The sequence below is a fragment of the Castor canadensis genome, chromosome 9 (genome assembly GCF_047511655.1).
Source record: "Castor canadensis chromosome 9, mCasCan1.hap1v2, whole genome shotgun sequence".
Classification (NCBI taxonomy): Eukaryota; Metazoa; Chordata; class Mammalia; order Rodentia; family Castoridae; genus Castor; species Castor canadensis.
This window is the reverse complement of record NC_133394.1, coordinates 27477758-27492977: the sequence shown is the minus strand read 5'-3', so window position 1 is coordinate 27492977 and position 15220 is coordinate 27477758. Positions and strand designations below refer to the sequence as shown.

General features: G+C 34.8%; 1 protein-coding gene and 1 non-coding gene across 5 annotated transcripts in view; both read right to left on the bottom strand.

Annotated features, from left to right (window-relative positions):
• Smarcad1 (SNF2 related chromatin remodeling ATPase with DExD box 1) overlaps nt 1-15220 on the bottom strand; it is a 70075-nt gene that overhangs the window by 38396 nt on the left and 16459 nt on the right. For all 4 annotated transcript variants that reach the window (XM_020180552.2, XM_074041377.1, XM_074041376.1 and 1 more), the window contains exons 4-6: nt 10243-10411; nt 7141-7207; nt 3064-3164 (exon numbers count right to left, since the gene is read on the bottom strand). In XM_020180552.2, the coding sequence (XP_020036141.2) occupies nt 3064-3164; nt 7141-7207; nt 10243-10411 (337 nt within the window). The remainder of the gene's footprint in view (nt 1-3063; nt 3165-7140; nt 7208-10242; nt 10412-15220) is intronic.
• Nucleotides 13178-13284, bottom strand: LOC141411107 (U6 spliceosomal RNA). Its single transcript, XR_012435948.1, has one exon. It is a non-coding gene; the product is annotated as a U6 spliceosomal RNA (small nuclear RNA).

Below are 15220 nucleotides of genomic sequence, written 5' to 3'. Positions count from 1 at the left end.
TTAGCCTGTCATGGTATAGCTTCTGGGCTCCTGAAATCATTGTTATTATCACCTGTACCTATATGACCATCAGTAGGAAGCTGTAGCATGACTTCTGTGTTAGATGACTAGGGTGGGCCCTAATAACTCTTGGATGTTTTTGTTTTTTATCTGTACAAATCCAATCTGTTCTCCTAGATCAGCACAGCTTGTTTGGAATTTTTAAAAATTTTCCCAAAGGATCAAATTTTCAAAATCAAGAATTAAGTCAATGAGGATTTTCTGCACACAAGACAAACACTCTTGTAATCATTCTAGGCTTCAACAGTGATAGCAATGGCCATTCTGGTAAATCTCTTCCAAAATTCTATAACCATTTTTAGATTCTCACCTTCAGTAATGAAAATTAACCTTACAAATGTTATAGTATAAGTTATAAATAGTCTGTTGTCACACAGTTATCAAGAGGCTGTATCACAGAGGCAGGGCTTTGTTGGTTCTGTTTTGAGACAAAGTCTTGCTATGGAGCCTAGGTTAGTCTCAAACTTGAGATTCTCCCACCTCAGCCTCCTGAGTACTAAAAACAGGTGGTTTTTGGAGCCAAAAGGTTTTAAAAATTAAATTTTTTGGAGGCTTACTGTTGTTGTTACAGCAATCCTCTATGACATAAAAGAAATAAGCAAAAACATCATTGCAACATGATAGTAAGCTGTACATTTCTGCTATACCAGAAGTGAATCCCAGGGCTGGATTCTGTGTAATCCAAACTTGTGTAAGGCACACAAGTTTGGTGAGTGATAAACTACTACTGGATCCAGCTCCAATCCTCCAGTTGGCACTGGTGCTACATACTATCTTTTGGAACCTTAAATTCTGGTGCATGTTTTCTGTCTTTCAGATTTGGGTTCTTTGCGACATGCATTTAAGATATACTTGTTTTAGCCAGGTGCCGGTGGTTCACGGCTATAATCCTAGCTCAGGCTAGGAACAGAGATCAGGAGGATCCCAGTTTGAAGCCAGCCTGGGCAAATAGTTCTCGAGACCCTATCTCAAAAAACCCCTTCACAAAAGGTCTGGTGGAGTGGCTGAAGGTGTAGGCCCTGAGTTCAAACTCCAGAAGTACAAAAAGAAAAAGAAGAGAGAGAGATTATTTGTCTTGTCAAAACCAAGAATTCAATTCAATACACAGCTGCCAGTTTACTTATGTATCACTGCTAGAAGGTTCTTTTATAGTTTTCTCATCTGTACTAACTGCCAGGTTGGACAGCTCCAGGCTTATGAAAGTGTGCATTGTTTGAAGTCACTAAAGCAACCACTACTGGCACTAAAAGGACACATGTTCTGCAGGATACAGTGATTTCCATTTTAGCCTTTGTGTACAAATACAAAGATTTATGTGGAAAAAGTTGTTCCTGATCTTTTCACTCCTTGGTCTAGAATTTAAATGTTTAACAATCTTTTCTTCTATTTCTTTTTCTGTTTTGTTTTTGTTTTTGAGACAGGGTCTTACTATGTAGCCCAGGCTGGTCTTGAACTATAAATTCTCTTGTCTTAGCCTCCTGAGTGCTAGTATTACAGGTATGCATCACCACGCTCAGAAAACTTTCTTTTGAAGTACTGGATATTGAACCCAGGATCTTACAGATGCTAGGCAAGCATTCTGTCACTGAACTACATCTCTAGCCATGTTCTGTTTCTTTTATCCCTTACTCTTACTGACTTCATAGCACTTGAATCTGGTCCAGTCATATGCTTTTATTTTTGTGGCATTAGCTCTGATGTTCCACAGTGACATCCCTTTGTACTGATTGCTTTGGATCGCTCACATTTTCATTTCTTTCCATTTTCTTGTTACTTAACAAGATTGAATACTTTAAACATTTCTTTTGCATGCAGTGCATGGTGTTTTTGAACCAGAATGCTTATTAGACAGTTTGCGAGTGTCAAATGAAGGTTTTTTCCAAACAGAAAAGCTCACAAAGGTACAAAAGAAGATAACCTTATAGAATAATACACATGGCAATACATGAGGCAGCCAATAGATGTTTGAGGTGTGTTTTATATACTGTGTTCATATGTAGCTTGATTCAGCTGGATACAGGTTAGGTTTCTGTGTTCATCGAGTATTTTTCATGGATAAAACTGTACATAAACAAATGCAAATTTTGGGTTGCATGTAAATTGTTCTTTTGTATATTAATCACACTAGGACAAAGTCACATTTTAAAAATAGAACCCAGAGCTGGGGATGTAACTCATTGATTGAGCACTTGACTAACATCTGTCAGGCTCTCCTCGGTCATTAAAACAAGCAAACATCAACAACAAGAACTGTCTCATCTAGTTTTTTGAAACAATTCCAGGCTTGATAATAAATCCTGACAGAAGAATGGTTGACCACAGAACACTAAACTTGTGCTGTTACATGATCTGTGCATCTGATGCACAAAGCCTAAAATAGCACTGGCAGCAGCAGCAGCCCCTCAGGTAGAAATGGTGTGTGTGCAAATGGACCTAAGCAGTCTCCAGACATACAAATGAACTGCATGTACAGGTGGCTCAGACACTCGTGGTATCTACTTCTGCTTCACTGCTGGTCCATTTTTAACCAGTCTCTATAGGACTATAGGAAATTCATTATGGCCAGATAAAGAGATTAAAAAAAACATTAAACTTAATTTACAAAGAACACACAAAATTTTAAGAACTATTCACAAGTGAACAACTGCTAGAATGTAATCCTATTTAAGAGTGTTACACCCAAGCACCAGTGGCTCACACCTTTAATTCTAGTTACTCGGGAAGCACTGATCAGGAGGTACCTGGTTTGAGGTCAATCCAGGCAAGTAGTTCTTGAGACCCTATCTTGAAAATACTCAACACAAAAAAGGGCTGGTGGAGTGGCTCATGTGTTAGCTAACCTGCCTAGCAAGCACAATGCCCTGAATTCAAATCCCAGTACTGTTAAAAAAAAAAAAAAAAAGGAGTTATAAAAGAGAAGACTAATTCATTTAGGTGGATTTTCAAATTTGATATCCATATTCAGCTTACTCTAATTTTGATATTACAATTGAAATAACTTACATGATCAAGTCTTGTCTTTTTTAAAGATTGATCATCATTAAATTCATCCTCCTCATATGGCTCTGAAGAAGATGATAATTTTCTTTTCCTGGGTCCACCACCTTTTAAAAGAGAAGCATACTCCAACTTTGCACAGAAATAATAAGAATCAATTTAATTTAAAACAAAAATAAAAATGTATTATAATGAATACCAGACAGTTCTCTTGATAACAGGCCTAATGTTCTTTCTTTTACGTATGACTAAATTGAAGGAAAAGTGAAACTCTTTGCAGTCTTCTCAAAGTAGAAATCCTCATTATACTCTATTTGTAAATCATTAGTAAACATCAGTAATGCTAAAAATATTGTCTTCAAACAGACATTCATTTTACAGAGTAATATTGGGAGGGAGGTTTTCTCCCCAGAGACTTAGTGTTCAGCAGTGAAAAAAGCTGAGCCTCATCAAGTTTAAGCAATCCGAATGGCATCACAGACACCAATAATCGCATACTATGTACCAGGCTTTGCATCAGGTCTTTTATAAACTATTTTACTTACTTTGTACAATAAACCTACACAGAAGTCAACATTTTTATTCTACAAATGAAAAGGAATTGGGATTTAGAGCTCAAATAATTAATACTTTTAACCTAAAAACCAACCAGGTATAACACAATATACCAGTAATAGGAAATCTGCATATTCTGGCATGACTGAAAACAAAACCAAATGCAAAGCACACGATCTTAAGAACTTACACTATGTACTTTGCAAGCCATTTATCTATTTCTTAAATACTTTCAAAAAGCAAATTCCTTAGACATATTGCTAAGATAATATAAAAATACTACTGAAGCCTGCAAAGATTAAGATTTCAGCATTAATTCTGCCACAATCCTAACTATGCAGTTTTGCAACCTTCAAAATAAGTACGTACATAACAACTTTCTGTCCTAAGCTTAAAAATTTCCTAACATGGCTGTTAACAACATGAAACTGAATGTCACAATGATTTTAAGGCATAGTAATCATGTTAGTATAAATATTTAAATGTTTCCTCCTGGCTTATTTCATAATTAAAATGTCCATTCTGCATATACCAACTACTTTACAGTGTTCACTTATAAGGGGAGAAATACAAACAATGCATTATCACCCATATAGTTGCTGCAGTAAGCACTGTTAGTAATATCTTAAGTGCGGAAAAAAATCTTCAAAGTAGAGAATTTATACCATGTCACCTAGACATGATTAATTCTTTTCCAAGAAGGAGACACAACTGAAGAGGTTCCTTCTTTTTTCTTTTTGGTGGGACTGGGGTTTGAACTCAGGGCTTTTCACTTGCAAGGAAGGCACTCTACCACTTGAGCTATACCTCCAGTCCATTTTGCTCTGGTTATTTTAGAGATGGAGTTTTATGAACTATTTGCCTGGCCTGACCCTGAATTACAATCCCCTCCCAATCTCAGCCTACTTAGGAGGCTAGAATTACAGGTGTTAGCCACAAATGTCTGGCTAAGAGATTTCTTTCTTTCTGTTTTTTTTTTTTTTTTTGTGGTACTGGAGTTTGAAATCAGTGCCTAACACTTGCTAGGTAGGTGCTCTACCACTTGAGCTACTCTAGTAGTCCTTTTTCCTGTTGGGTATTTTTGAGATAGGGTCTTGTGAACTACTTCTCTGGACTGGCCTAGAACAGCGATCCTCTTGATCTCTGCCTCCCGAGCAGCTAAGATGCCTGGCTAAGAGACTTCTTCTTGACATAAATAAATCAACATTTTCATCTTGTAAGCAGAGCAAAAATTTTGGATTTTTGGGGGGGTTTATTTTTGGCTTTTAAATTTAGTATTCATAAATAAAAACGTTCAAAAGGCACTATATAAAAGTAACTTTATTATTTAATATGCAGGGTGATATTGTGTATAAGATTTTAATTTGTAGTAAAACCAGTGTCCAATGTCATGACCTATGTGGATATTTCCAAAATTGCTTACAGATATTTAAAAAGCCTTTTGCTGAAAAGTCCTAAAATGTCAAAAAATAGCTTTCTGTCTTAATATATAGTATACTGAAGATTACTTTATCTTCAAGCTAGACAAAGCTGTATATAATACCTTGATGTATATACACTACTAAAAATGAGGTGTCTGATATGATTTCCCTGTCCACTCCAAGATTTAGCAAGTTTACTTAAAAAACAAGAAAACCCTGTAGGGTGCCGGTGGCTCATGCCTGTAATCCTAGCTACTCAGGAGGCAGAGATCAGGAGGACTTGGTTTGAAGACAGTCTGGGCAAACAGTTGACACCCTATGTTGAAAATACCCAACACAAAAAAGGGATGGTGGAGTAGCTCACATAGTAGAGTACCTGCCTAGCAAGTATGAAGACCTGAGGCCAAACGTCAGTACACCAAAAAAAAAAAAAAAGTAAATAAAATTAATGATTAAGTTGAATGATGTGAACTGCTTCAGAGAAAAAAGATTAGCACTACAGTGGAATAGTTATTCTATAATCTGTTTTCAATAGCAAGATTATGAAATAGTGTGAAAGTAGGAAAGAATATGTAAAATTTCCCATGTCATTATGCAACTCAGCAAAGGTTAACTGAGTCTATCACTTGTCAGGAGCTTCTGAAATAACTGCTAGGGATACAATAACAAGGAAGATACACTCAGCCTTTCCTTGTAGCATTTTCTGTCTTGCATGGCCCCTATAATAAACCAGGCATCATAGTAAGAAAGTGAATTCACTTTTTCAGTTCTTCACAACAGCCTATGAGTTAGCACTATTATTATTATTTACTTAATTAATTTTATTTTATTATTTAAATTTATTTTAATTATTATTATTTATTATTATTGTTATTATTCTACTGCTAAGGAAATAAACACACAGAAGAGTTAGGCAACACTGCCCAAGGTCACACAGCTAGTATGTGGAAGACAAAAAAGAATCTTGACATTTTGTGTAGATAGCATCCACACAATACTGGTTCCTCACTCAAACTCAAGGTAAGCATTTCATATGGATGAAATATCACATTTAGAATCCACATAAATGTTTATGGGAAAAAAGTCATGAAATTAATGCTCCAGGGAGTCAAAGGAATGCCATGAAGTCATTTTTTTTAAACTAGATAAACCTGATTGAACTGACAAGCTACTGATCATAAATTAAATGACTTTATAAAAATGTAACTCAGGATTTTTACATTTTGTAACCTAGAGTGTGTGTGTGTGTTGTATACTGATACATATAAATACTGGAAAAGAATTGAGAATGAGGTAAAACAGATATGTACATGCCTGTAACTGCAGCATTCAGGAGGTTGAGGTAGGAGAATTGAGAGTTCAAGGCTGGTCTGGACTACATAGTGAGACCCTCAAAAAAAAAAAATCAAATAAAAATGTAATAGCAGTTAATGGATTGTAGGTTTACTTTCATTGCTTACTTTAACTGCTTTTTTGGTAGGCTTACAAGTGATTTCTATTTGTATTATTTTGATATGTACAAATTAAGGAAAAACTGAGACAGCATTTGGTAAAAATATTGGAGATGTTTTTATACTGCAAGTTCCATTAAAAGAATTTTTTTAAATATCAGAAGCCTGAAACATAGTATAAATATTTACTCAATGAAGAAAATGCTGACTACCAACTAGGACTTTCCACAAAACATTATGTTCCTACTGACTTATATTGGTAGACCCTTAAATAAAACCACAATGCAGTTAGAAAGGATATTTAAGAGAAAAAAAAACCAAACACCAAAGAAAATACACCTACCAAAACTTTGCTGTTATGGGACTTGATCTATAGAAAACAAGCAAAATTACCAGGGAGAAACTGTTCCTTTTTTTTGTAGGGAAAAAAAAAAAAAAAAAAAAATCAACCTAGAAATTTGTTTCCCAAATAGCTGTATAACCTTGGTTAAAGTTACTTAACCTTCTCAAGCCTCAGCTTCTTCATATAAAAAATGGAAGCTACTAATATTTCACAGGTTCTTTTAAGAATTCACGAGGATGCTAGATAAATTGCAGAACAATGAGAACACAAAAAAGCAATAAATCCACATGACTTAAAATTAAGTCAAGCATACCTGCATCACCAAACATCAGCAAGGCAGCAGCAATTGCTCCATCCATAGTGCTTGTTGATTCAATTAACTATCAATGAGAAAAAAATAAATGTTTAAAAAATATCACCCTAAGAATCAGCTCACAAAGCTCTTGAATTATTTAAGAAAAAACTTATCAACTATTATACAAAGTGGGCTTCTGTGTAACAGTTTAAGTTCATTAAGTCCTATGATAAATTTTCAGAAAATCTGGTTTAAAAAGTCTTAACTTATGAGTATATATTAAAAATTTATCCAATTTACTCACCATTACTATAAAGAAAAATTAAAACATAATCAAAGATTTACAATATATTCCAGGTTTTTTTCATTTTTGTCATTTTAATTACAAGATTTTGCCAGGACACCTTCAAAACTTCCTATTTCTGTTTTCAACAAATGTGTATATGAAAGAGGGAGAAGAGAGAGATGTGGAGAGGATGGAGAAGGACTGACATTTATCTTCCTTTTTTCTGAATTTTTGGGAAAAAGAAGCATAATTCTGCTCTTTGAAAAAAATTTAATCCTACTGGGCACTGGTGGCTCACATCTGTAATTTTATCTCTCAGGAGGCAGAGATCAGGAGGATGGCAGTTTCAAAGCCAGCAGGGCCAATAGTTCATGAGACCCTATTTTGAAAACATAAAAAGGGCTGGTGGAGTGGATCAAGGTATAGGCCCTGAGTTCAAGCTCTGGTACTACTACCACCACCAAAAAAAAAATGAATCCTTTTAGGATAAATGAAATAAAAGACTTGATTTCTCTATTTCTAGATTATTTGAAGTTTTGTAAGAACATAACCATACACTATTTATGTAACAATTTGGGGGAGGTGTTTTGGTTTGGGATTTTTTTGAGGGGGCAGCATAGAGTCTGGACTCCTACTTGTTGGGCAGGTGCTCTACCACTTGAGCTTCACCCAGCCCTCTGTGCTTTAATTTTTCAGATAGGGATGCACTTTTGCTAGGGCTGATCTCCATCTGATTACATGTATGAGCCATAGGTGCCTGACTCATACTAGTTTTTCTTGATCTTGGATCCTCAAATATCTTTTATAAGCCTCTCTTTATTTTCAAAAAAGCCAAAACATATTCTGATCAAGCTTAAGACTAAATTTTTATTTCACAATTTTTTGATTATCACCTTTAAATCACTTAAGTTGGCTGGGGTCACTTGAAACACAGACTATCTCAAGAGTGCTCTACTGCAGGACTAGTGGAGCCCAGCTCCAGTGAGGAGTGCTTTGACTGGACGTTCACTTTGACTGGGATGTCTGAGGTTCAATCCTAGTACCATAGGGTGGGGGCGCAGTGTTCTGCTCTGGAGTAATGTGTTAAATTTCCACAATTTCAGGTAATTTCAAATAAAACAGGGAAAGAAACTATGCCTATCCTGTATTTTTCCACCAAGATGTTAAGACTAGAGAAAAATATTTCTAAAGGAAAACAAAATCCCTTTGAAAACTAGTCCTTCAAGCTGAGGTATTTGTTCTTTAATGCTGAATGTTCTTTAATGCTGAATAGTTTAGCATGCCATCATGTTTACTCCACTGGACGTTCTTTTCTTACTGTTACTTTCCTACACTGTAATAGTCCCTTAGCTATTAGTGGCAATGTTTCTTCTTCTTTTTTTTCTTTCCTTCTTTTTTTTGAGATAGGGTCTCACTATATCTGACCTGAAGCTCACAATCCTCCTTCCTCAGCCTCTTGAGTGCAGAGACTATAGGCATTCCCCACCACTCTCAGCTTCCTTTTGTTTTTAGTAAATAAAATCACATCAGCAGTCAGGTAATACTGACTGGCAAGGAAAAATGTAGAATAAATACATTATTAAAGTTTCATTTGGCTAATAGTAAGGTATCATCATGATTTGGCAGAAAAAAATGGTAATTCACATTAAAATTAACAGAGAAAAATGGAGTAATTTTAATCTACCCGTTACAGTTCCAACTGGCAGGTGCAAGACCACCTGTATTTCAGACATGTTTTATTTGTCTTGAACAGTATTTGTTTTTGTCTTTCTTTAAATTGGTTAGATTGAAGAGATCAAAGTACACACTGTAACAGGGATGAATCGCAAAATCTTAAGTAAAAGAAGCCAGTCACAAAATATCACATAATGTATGTTAATTATATGAAATGCCCAGTGGGGGAAAATCTATAAAGATTAGATTAAAAAGAGGATGGAGTTCCCGGCAGTAGAGTGCACATGTCAGCATGCTTGAGGTGAAAGATTAGTGATTGCCTAGGACAGGGAGGAGAGGAAGGGCAATGAGAATGACTGCTAATGGATACAATGTTTCTTTTAGGGATCATTAAAATGTTTTAAACTTAGATGATGATGGTCATTGCATAACTTTATAAATATAATAAAAAACCACTGAATCGTAGATTGTAAATGAGTGATCTTTATAGCATATGAATTATAGCTCAATAAGCTATTAAATTAGTGACAACCCTAAATAAAATACAGCCTTTGACTTTATTTGAAAAAATCTAAATATCTACCAATGGGCAATTATTGACAGCTCACATGGTCATATCCTATGGCAGCAAAGCAATAACTACCCCTTTTTAGAAAAAGCATATACTCTCTAATACACCAGTGACCACCTCCTCTTCAAAGTTATGCCTAGGCCATATGGATATATCAACTTTTAGCCTCAGATTGTGGGGAAGCAAACTGGTGGTAGTGATGACAGTTAACAAAGGTGAAAAAACTAATGAAGCAAATTAAATTAGGACTGGAAGTGTAGCTCAGAGTGCCTGCTTTGCAAATGCAAAGCTCTGAGTTCAAACTCTAGTCCCACCAAAACAAACAAACAGGTCACCAGAACTTACAACCTACATGGGCTAAAAAGGCTCAAAATTATTTCATTACTTATAAGTGAATAGTCAGCTATTAATGAGTTAAGACACTCAATAAATAATTTTCTGGCATTTATCTGTATTACATAAATTAACAGTTAATAATTACCTTCAAACATAAGATACCTTTATTTAGAAAAATGACCATTCATTGGATTCTGGAGAAATTTTTGTCATCATTACGGCTACAAGAACTAATTACTATAAAAGGCACAACCTTAAGTAAATCATTGTCACTTCTTTGTGGAAAAAGTTCCTTCAAGGTCTGAAGCTTGGCATCTTTAAGATCTTCCAATTCTGAAAGATCTTCCAGTTCTGAAATATCATCATTTCTTCGTGCCACGGAAGGAAGGCCTTGGGACTCTTCATCTTCAGATGGTTCAGAACTAAGAATATTTCCAGACAGGGAAGAAAAAAGTTTTTAGCATGTTACTTATGCTTCATAATTATAGTGTTTATGTATGTGTATGTAATACAGAATATCTGCAGGTCTTTTCAAAATTAAATATGACCGCTACCTGTCAGAGTAAAGGAACTTTTTCTCATTTCAAGACAGTTATGTATTGAATACAATACATAACTGTATTGTATACAATATAAAAAGTTTGCATATAATAAAAATGTTTACAATATAAAAAGTTTGTTTTGAGGCAAACTCTCCCTGTAAAACCCAGCCTGGGCCTGGACATCACAATCCTCCTGGATGCACCATCACACCCAACTTAAAAGTCACACCCAACTTAATGGAATGATACCATTCCGTTAAGTATTTCCCCCAGGAACAAAACATCTCAGCAAACAGGAAGCATTTACTTCATATAAGGGTTTATTCTCCAATAACTAATTTTAACACTGCTCCATTTTGTTTTATACATTAGACATTTAGAGTCAAATTTAACTCGTTTATCCACCAAATCAAAAAAAAAAGCTCATTTTGAAATTTTGATTTTCTAATGGTAGATGTTCTAGATATCAGTCAGAACAGTAACAAATGGATGGAAATGTTAATATCACAGAAAGACAGCAATGTGGAATATAATTACAAATATTCCTAAAGTCAGTGATGCAGTCGTTGCTAGGCAGTTAATTCTATTTTTAAACAGCTCTCTTATAAGTGTATCCAAAACATGTATTTTGTAACTTTTCAATACATATTCATGTTACTTATATTTGTCATGTAGGGCACTGGTGATGCATAAAAACCACCTAAGAACATTTAAAAGCAAATTCCCAAGAACCAGAAATGTGTATTTTAAAAATCTACTTGGCTGCCAGGCACCAGTCACTGACGCCTGTAAACCTAGCTACTTGAGAGGATGAATTCAGGAAGATTGAGATTGAAGCCCGCCCAGACAAATAAGTTTGTGAGACCCCATCTCCAAAATAGCCACAGTAAAATGGACTGGAGGGGTGGCTCAAGTGGTAGAGTGCCTACTTTGCAAGCCTAAAGTACTGACTTGTGTATCCTTTCCATTATTATACTCAGACTTCTCACTCTTGATGCACTCAACCTTAAACTCTCATTCTGTCTCACTACTCTCACTGCTCCTTACTTGACTCTGTCTCCTAATAAAGACATTCCGGTTAAAATTCTTTTACAACTTCTGCCCTGCATAACTACCTTCAAAGATCTTTACTCTTCTGACTGTCCTTATTATTACATAATGAGACTCTCAACCATTCATGGTGGGACTACCTTGTACCTCTTGATGTAGTATTACTATTTACCATTAGTCCTATCATGCCTCGAATTTAACTTCCAGTTTACAAGAAGAATAAATTATATAAAATTATGAGAAGAAACAAAAAAATATTTCTCTAAGAAAAGACTTCTCTTTAATAAGCTAAAAATCATCAAAAAAGAGAAGGGGTGGTGATGAAGTATTCCTGACCAAAGGAGAGTTGAGTCATGATATCCAAATGCAGTAGACATTTCTTTGTTGAATGTAGTTTGAAAAAAGCTACAAAATACATAAAAATATGAATATAAATGAGAAATTAGATGATGTTAGAGAATTCCTCATTGGTAATAGTACTCATTTTTTTGTGGGAAGGCAGATGTATAACTACGTCCCAAAGAGAGAAATGGTGAGATGCCTGTAACTGTAACTTATTTTAAAATACTTCAGTTAAAAGTAGTAATAAATGAACCAATGAACAAATGGAGAAAACAATTGTCAAATCTAGGGGAATAGGAGATGGGTGTTCATAATATACTATTTTATTTTCCTGTATGCTTAAAATTTTAAAAGTAAAAGTTCTAAGAACAATAGATTTGGACACTTGATCTTTTATCTGGTCTCAGATAATTTTTTTTTTTTTGTATTACTGGGGATTGAACTCAGGGCCTCATGCATTGTAGGCAAGCACTCTTAACACTTTTGTTGTTTGAAACAGGGTCTTACTACCTTTGTTTGGGCTGTCCTTGAACTCACGACCTTCCTACCTCAGTCCCCTGAGAAATTACTTCTTGAAGGCAAAGGCATTCTATACAAACAGCCCTTTGTATTTCCTTCAGGGTCTTACTTTAAACTAAATGTCATCATTCTCCAGAATCTTTTCTCTCTATAAACTTTTCCTTGTAGGCCTATAGATGTTCAAGACTGCATTCATAATTAGCTCAATGTGTCAGGAGTTCCAGCACTATGGAACTACTTTAAATCTGATTAGACTGATTTTCTAATTCTTTACTTCCTACATAGTCTCAATTTACTGTTTTTGTATCTTTTGCACCACTATTTCAGCAAAAACTGCTCTAAGAACAGCAATGCCGTCTACGCATCGACTGTGGTAAGAACTTCTCACTGCTTATCTAAATTTTCCTCTATGGTCCCACATTGTTGACAAACTTATGCTCAAAATTTTGGCCCCACTTCATGGGTTCTGCAACACTATTTCTAATTTTCTGATTAGCTTTCTGTTCTTAATTTTTAGAATAGGTTCTTTTCTCCTTTGTTTACTTTTTTGAATTGCTGAAGTTAGCTAGGATTTTGTCCTCAGTTCTTTCTCGTTTATATATTCTTCCCTGTATACTTTACCAACTGCCAGAGCTTCTGACTAATACCTGCATCAATGGTCCTCAAAGGGGGATGATTTTTGCTGCCAGTGGACATTTGGCAACATCTGGAGACATTGTTGATTATCTTTTTTTTTTTAATATGGAACGCTTCACGAATTTGCATGTCATCCTTGCGCAGGGGCCATGCTAATCTTCTCTGTATCATTCCAATTTTAGTATATGTGCTGCCGAAGCGAGCACATTCACTCTTGATTATCTTGATCTGATAGGTACTTTACTGGCATTTTGTGGGTAGAGGTCAGAAATGATGCTAAATTAACCATATCTCAATGCAAAGGACAGACCTTTAGAACAAATTATCTCCCCTTAAACGTCAAGGTTAAGAAACCCTGATAACCAAAATGCTCATATATGGGTACTGACTCAATAAACTAAGGAACATTCATACAATGTAATACTGTAGGGTTGAAAAAAAGACTAAAGATCTCTAGGAATTAATACAGTTTCCTGCATATATAATGTTAAGTGGGTAAAACAAAGAACAAATAAACAAAGACACATATGCACAGTAGTTCCTCTTGTCCATGATTTCATTTTCCAAAGCTGCAGTTACCCTCATCCAAAAGTGGCCCGAAAAATTAAGTAGAAAATCCTAGAAATAACTATTCATAAGTTTTAAATAAATTTTATTACAGAATATTGTTAATCTCTTACTGTGCCTAATTTATAGATTAAACTTTATCACAGGTATGTATGTGTCATAAACAATGTGGTACATACACAGTTTCAGACATCTACTGATGGCTTAGAGTATATTCACAGATAAGAGGGCACTACTCTAAAACTGCAGTTTGCAGTCTTTTGTGTAAAAAATAATAAATACATGAAAGAAAAATGAAATATGACAAGCGTGTTAGTTCTGAAATGGGAGGGGTATGGAGCTGGAATGCACAGGGAGTGAGGAAGTAACATTTTTCTAAGCATATCCTCTGTAGTTTTGATTTTTGGTATCTTAATATTTTTAATGCTAAAAAAAAAGGACAATGGAAAAAAATCCTAAAATGAATATAAGCAGAAATTAATGAACCTAATTATATTTCAAATGAGTAACACAGGAAAATTTAAATAAACAATCCAAGTGCTTTGAGTATATTCCCTCATTCAAAATAAAGCTTACAAGTTTTGAATTCTATTTAGTGGATTTAATAGTTATATGGTATGGATAAAGCAATTCTAAAATTATTTTATAAGCATTTGATAACTGAGTAAATTAGTAAATAAATTTTTCCTTGTCAGAAGAAAATACAGAAAAAGAGACAAGAAAAAGCCCTGTAGTACAACTGCAGGTATGGCTCAAGCAGTAGACTGCCTGCTTTGCAAGCATGAAGCACTGAGTTCAATCCCCAGTCCCACCAAAAAAAAAACAGCCCTGTAGCAATAGATTAGAATTAAGGTATTAATAAAAATAAATAAGCTAAAATATAACACACACATTTTTCCCCTCTCTGAGATCTTAGGTCATTCTATTGAATGGGCAATTCCATAATCCTCTACCTCACCTAATAGCAAAGAAAGAACACACTGTATCCCCATATTTCAAAATATCATTCCCTATTAAAAGGAACCAGAGCTACTTAGAAAAATGGCTAATTCTAATTTCAGGTATAGGACAAGGAAAGTACAAGTCTGGAACATCTTTTGCCAGAAGGGAAAGGCTCAAAAAATGAGAAGAATCCCTGAACAGATAAAACAATCTGTTTGAAGGAGCCCTCATCTGCCAAAACGAAACAATTTGTACATCAAAACGAATAATGATAGTAATAAATTATGTCACTGAATAAATAAGCACTTATATTTCCATGTTATCTACTGTACTATAAAATATATAAATAAATGCATGAGAAGAGAAACTTTATAGAATATGAAATAATAAATGTATAAATTCTAGACTGCCAGTCAGAATACTACCATTTCATAATTATTATTTTCAAAACTCAGGTAAGAATCAACAGATACTAAAATTATTGAGTGAAAGGAAACAGGATCATTACCCAGTTTCAAAGCACCTCTTCATAGGATTACTTAATCATTACAAAGGGAAAATAGACATTATAGGGAAACCTAGCTGGGACCATGAAAACAAAGCTATAAAAGTTTATTCCACCAATACAATTGG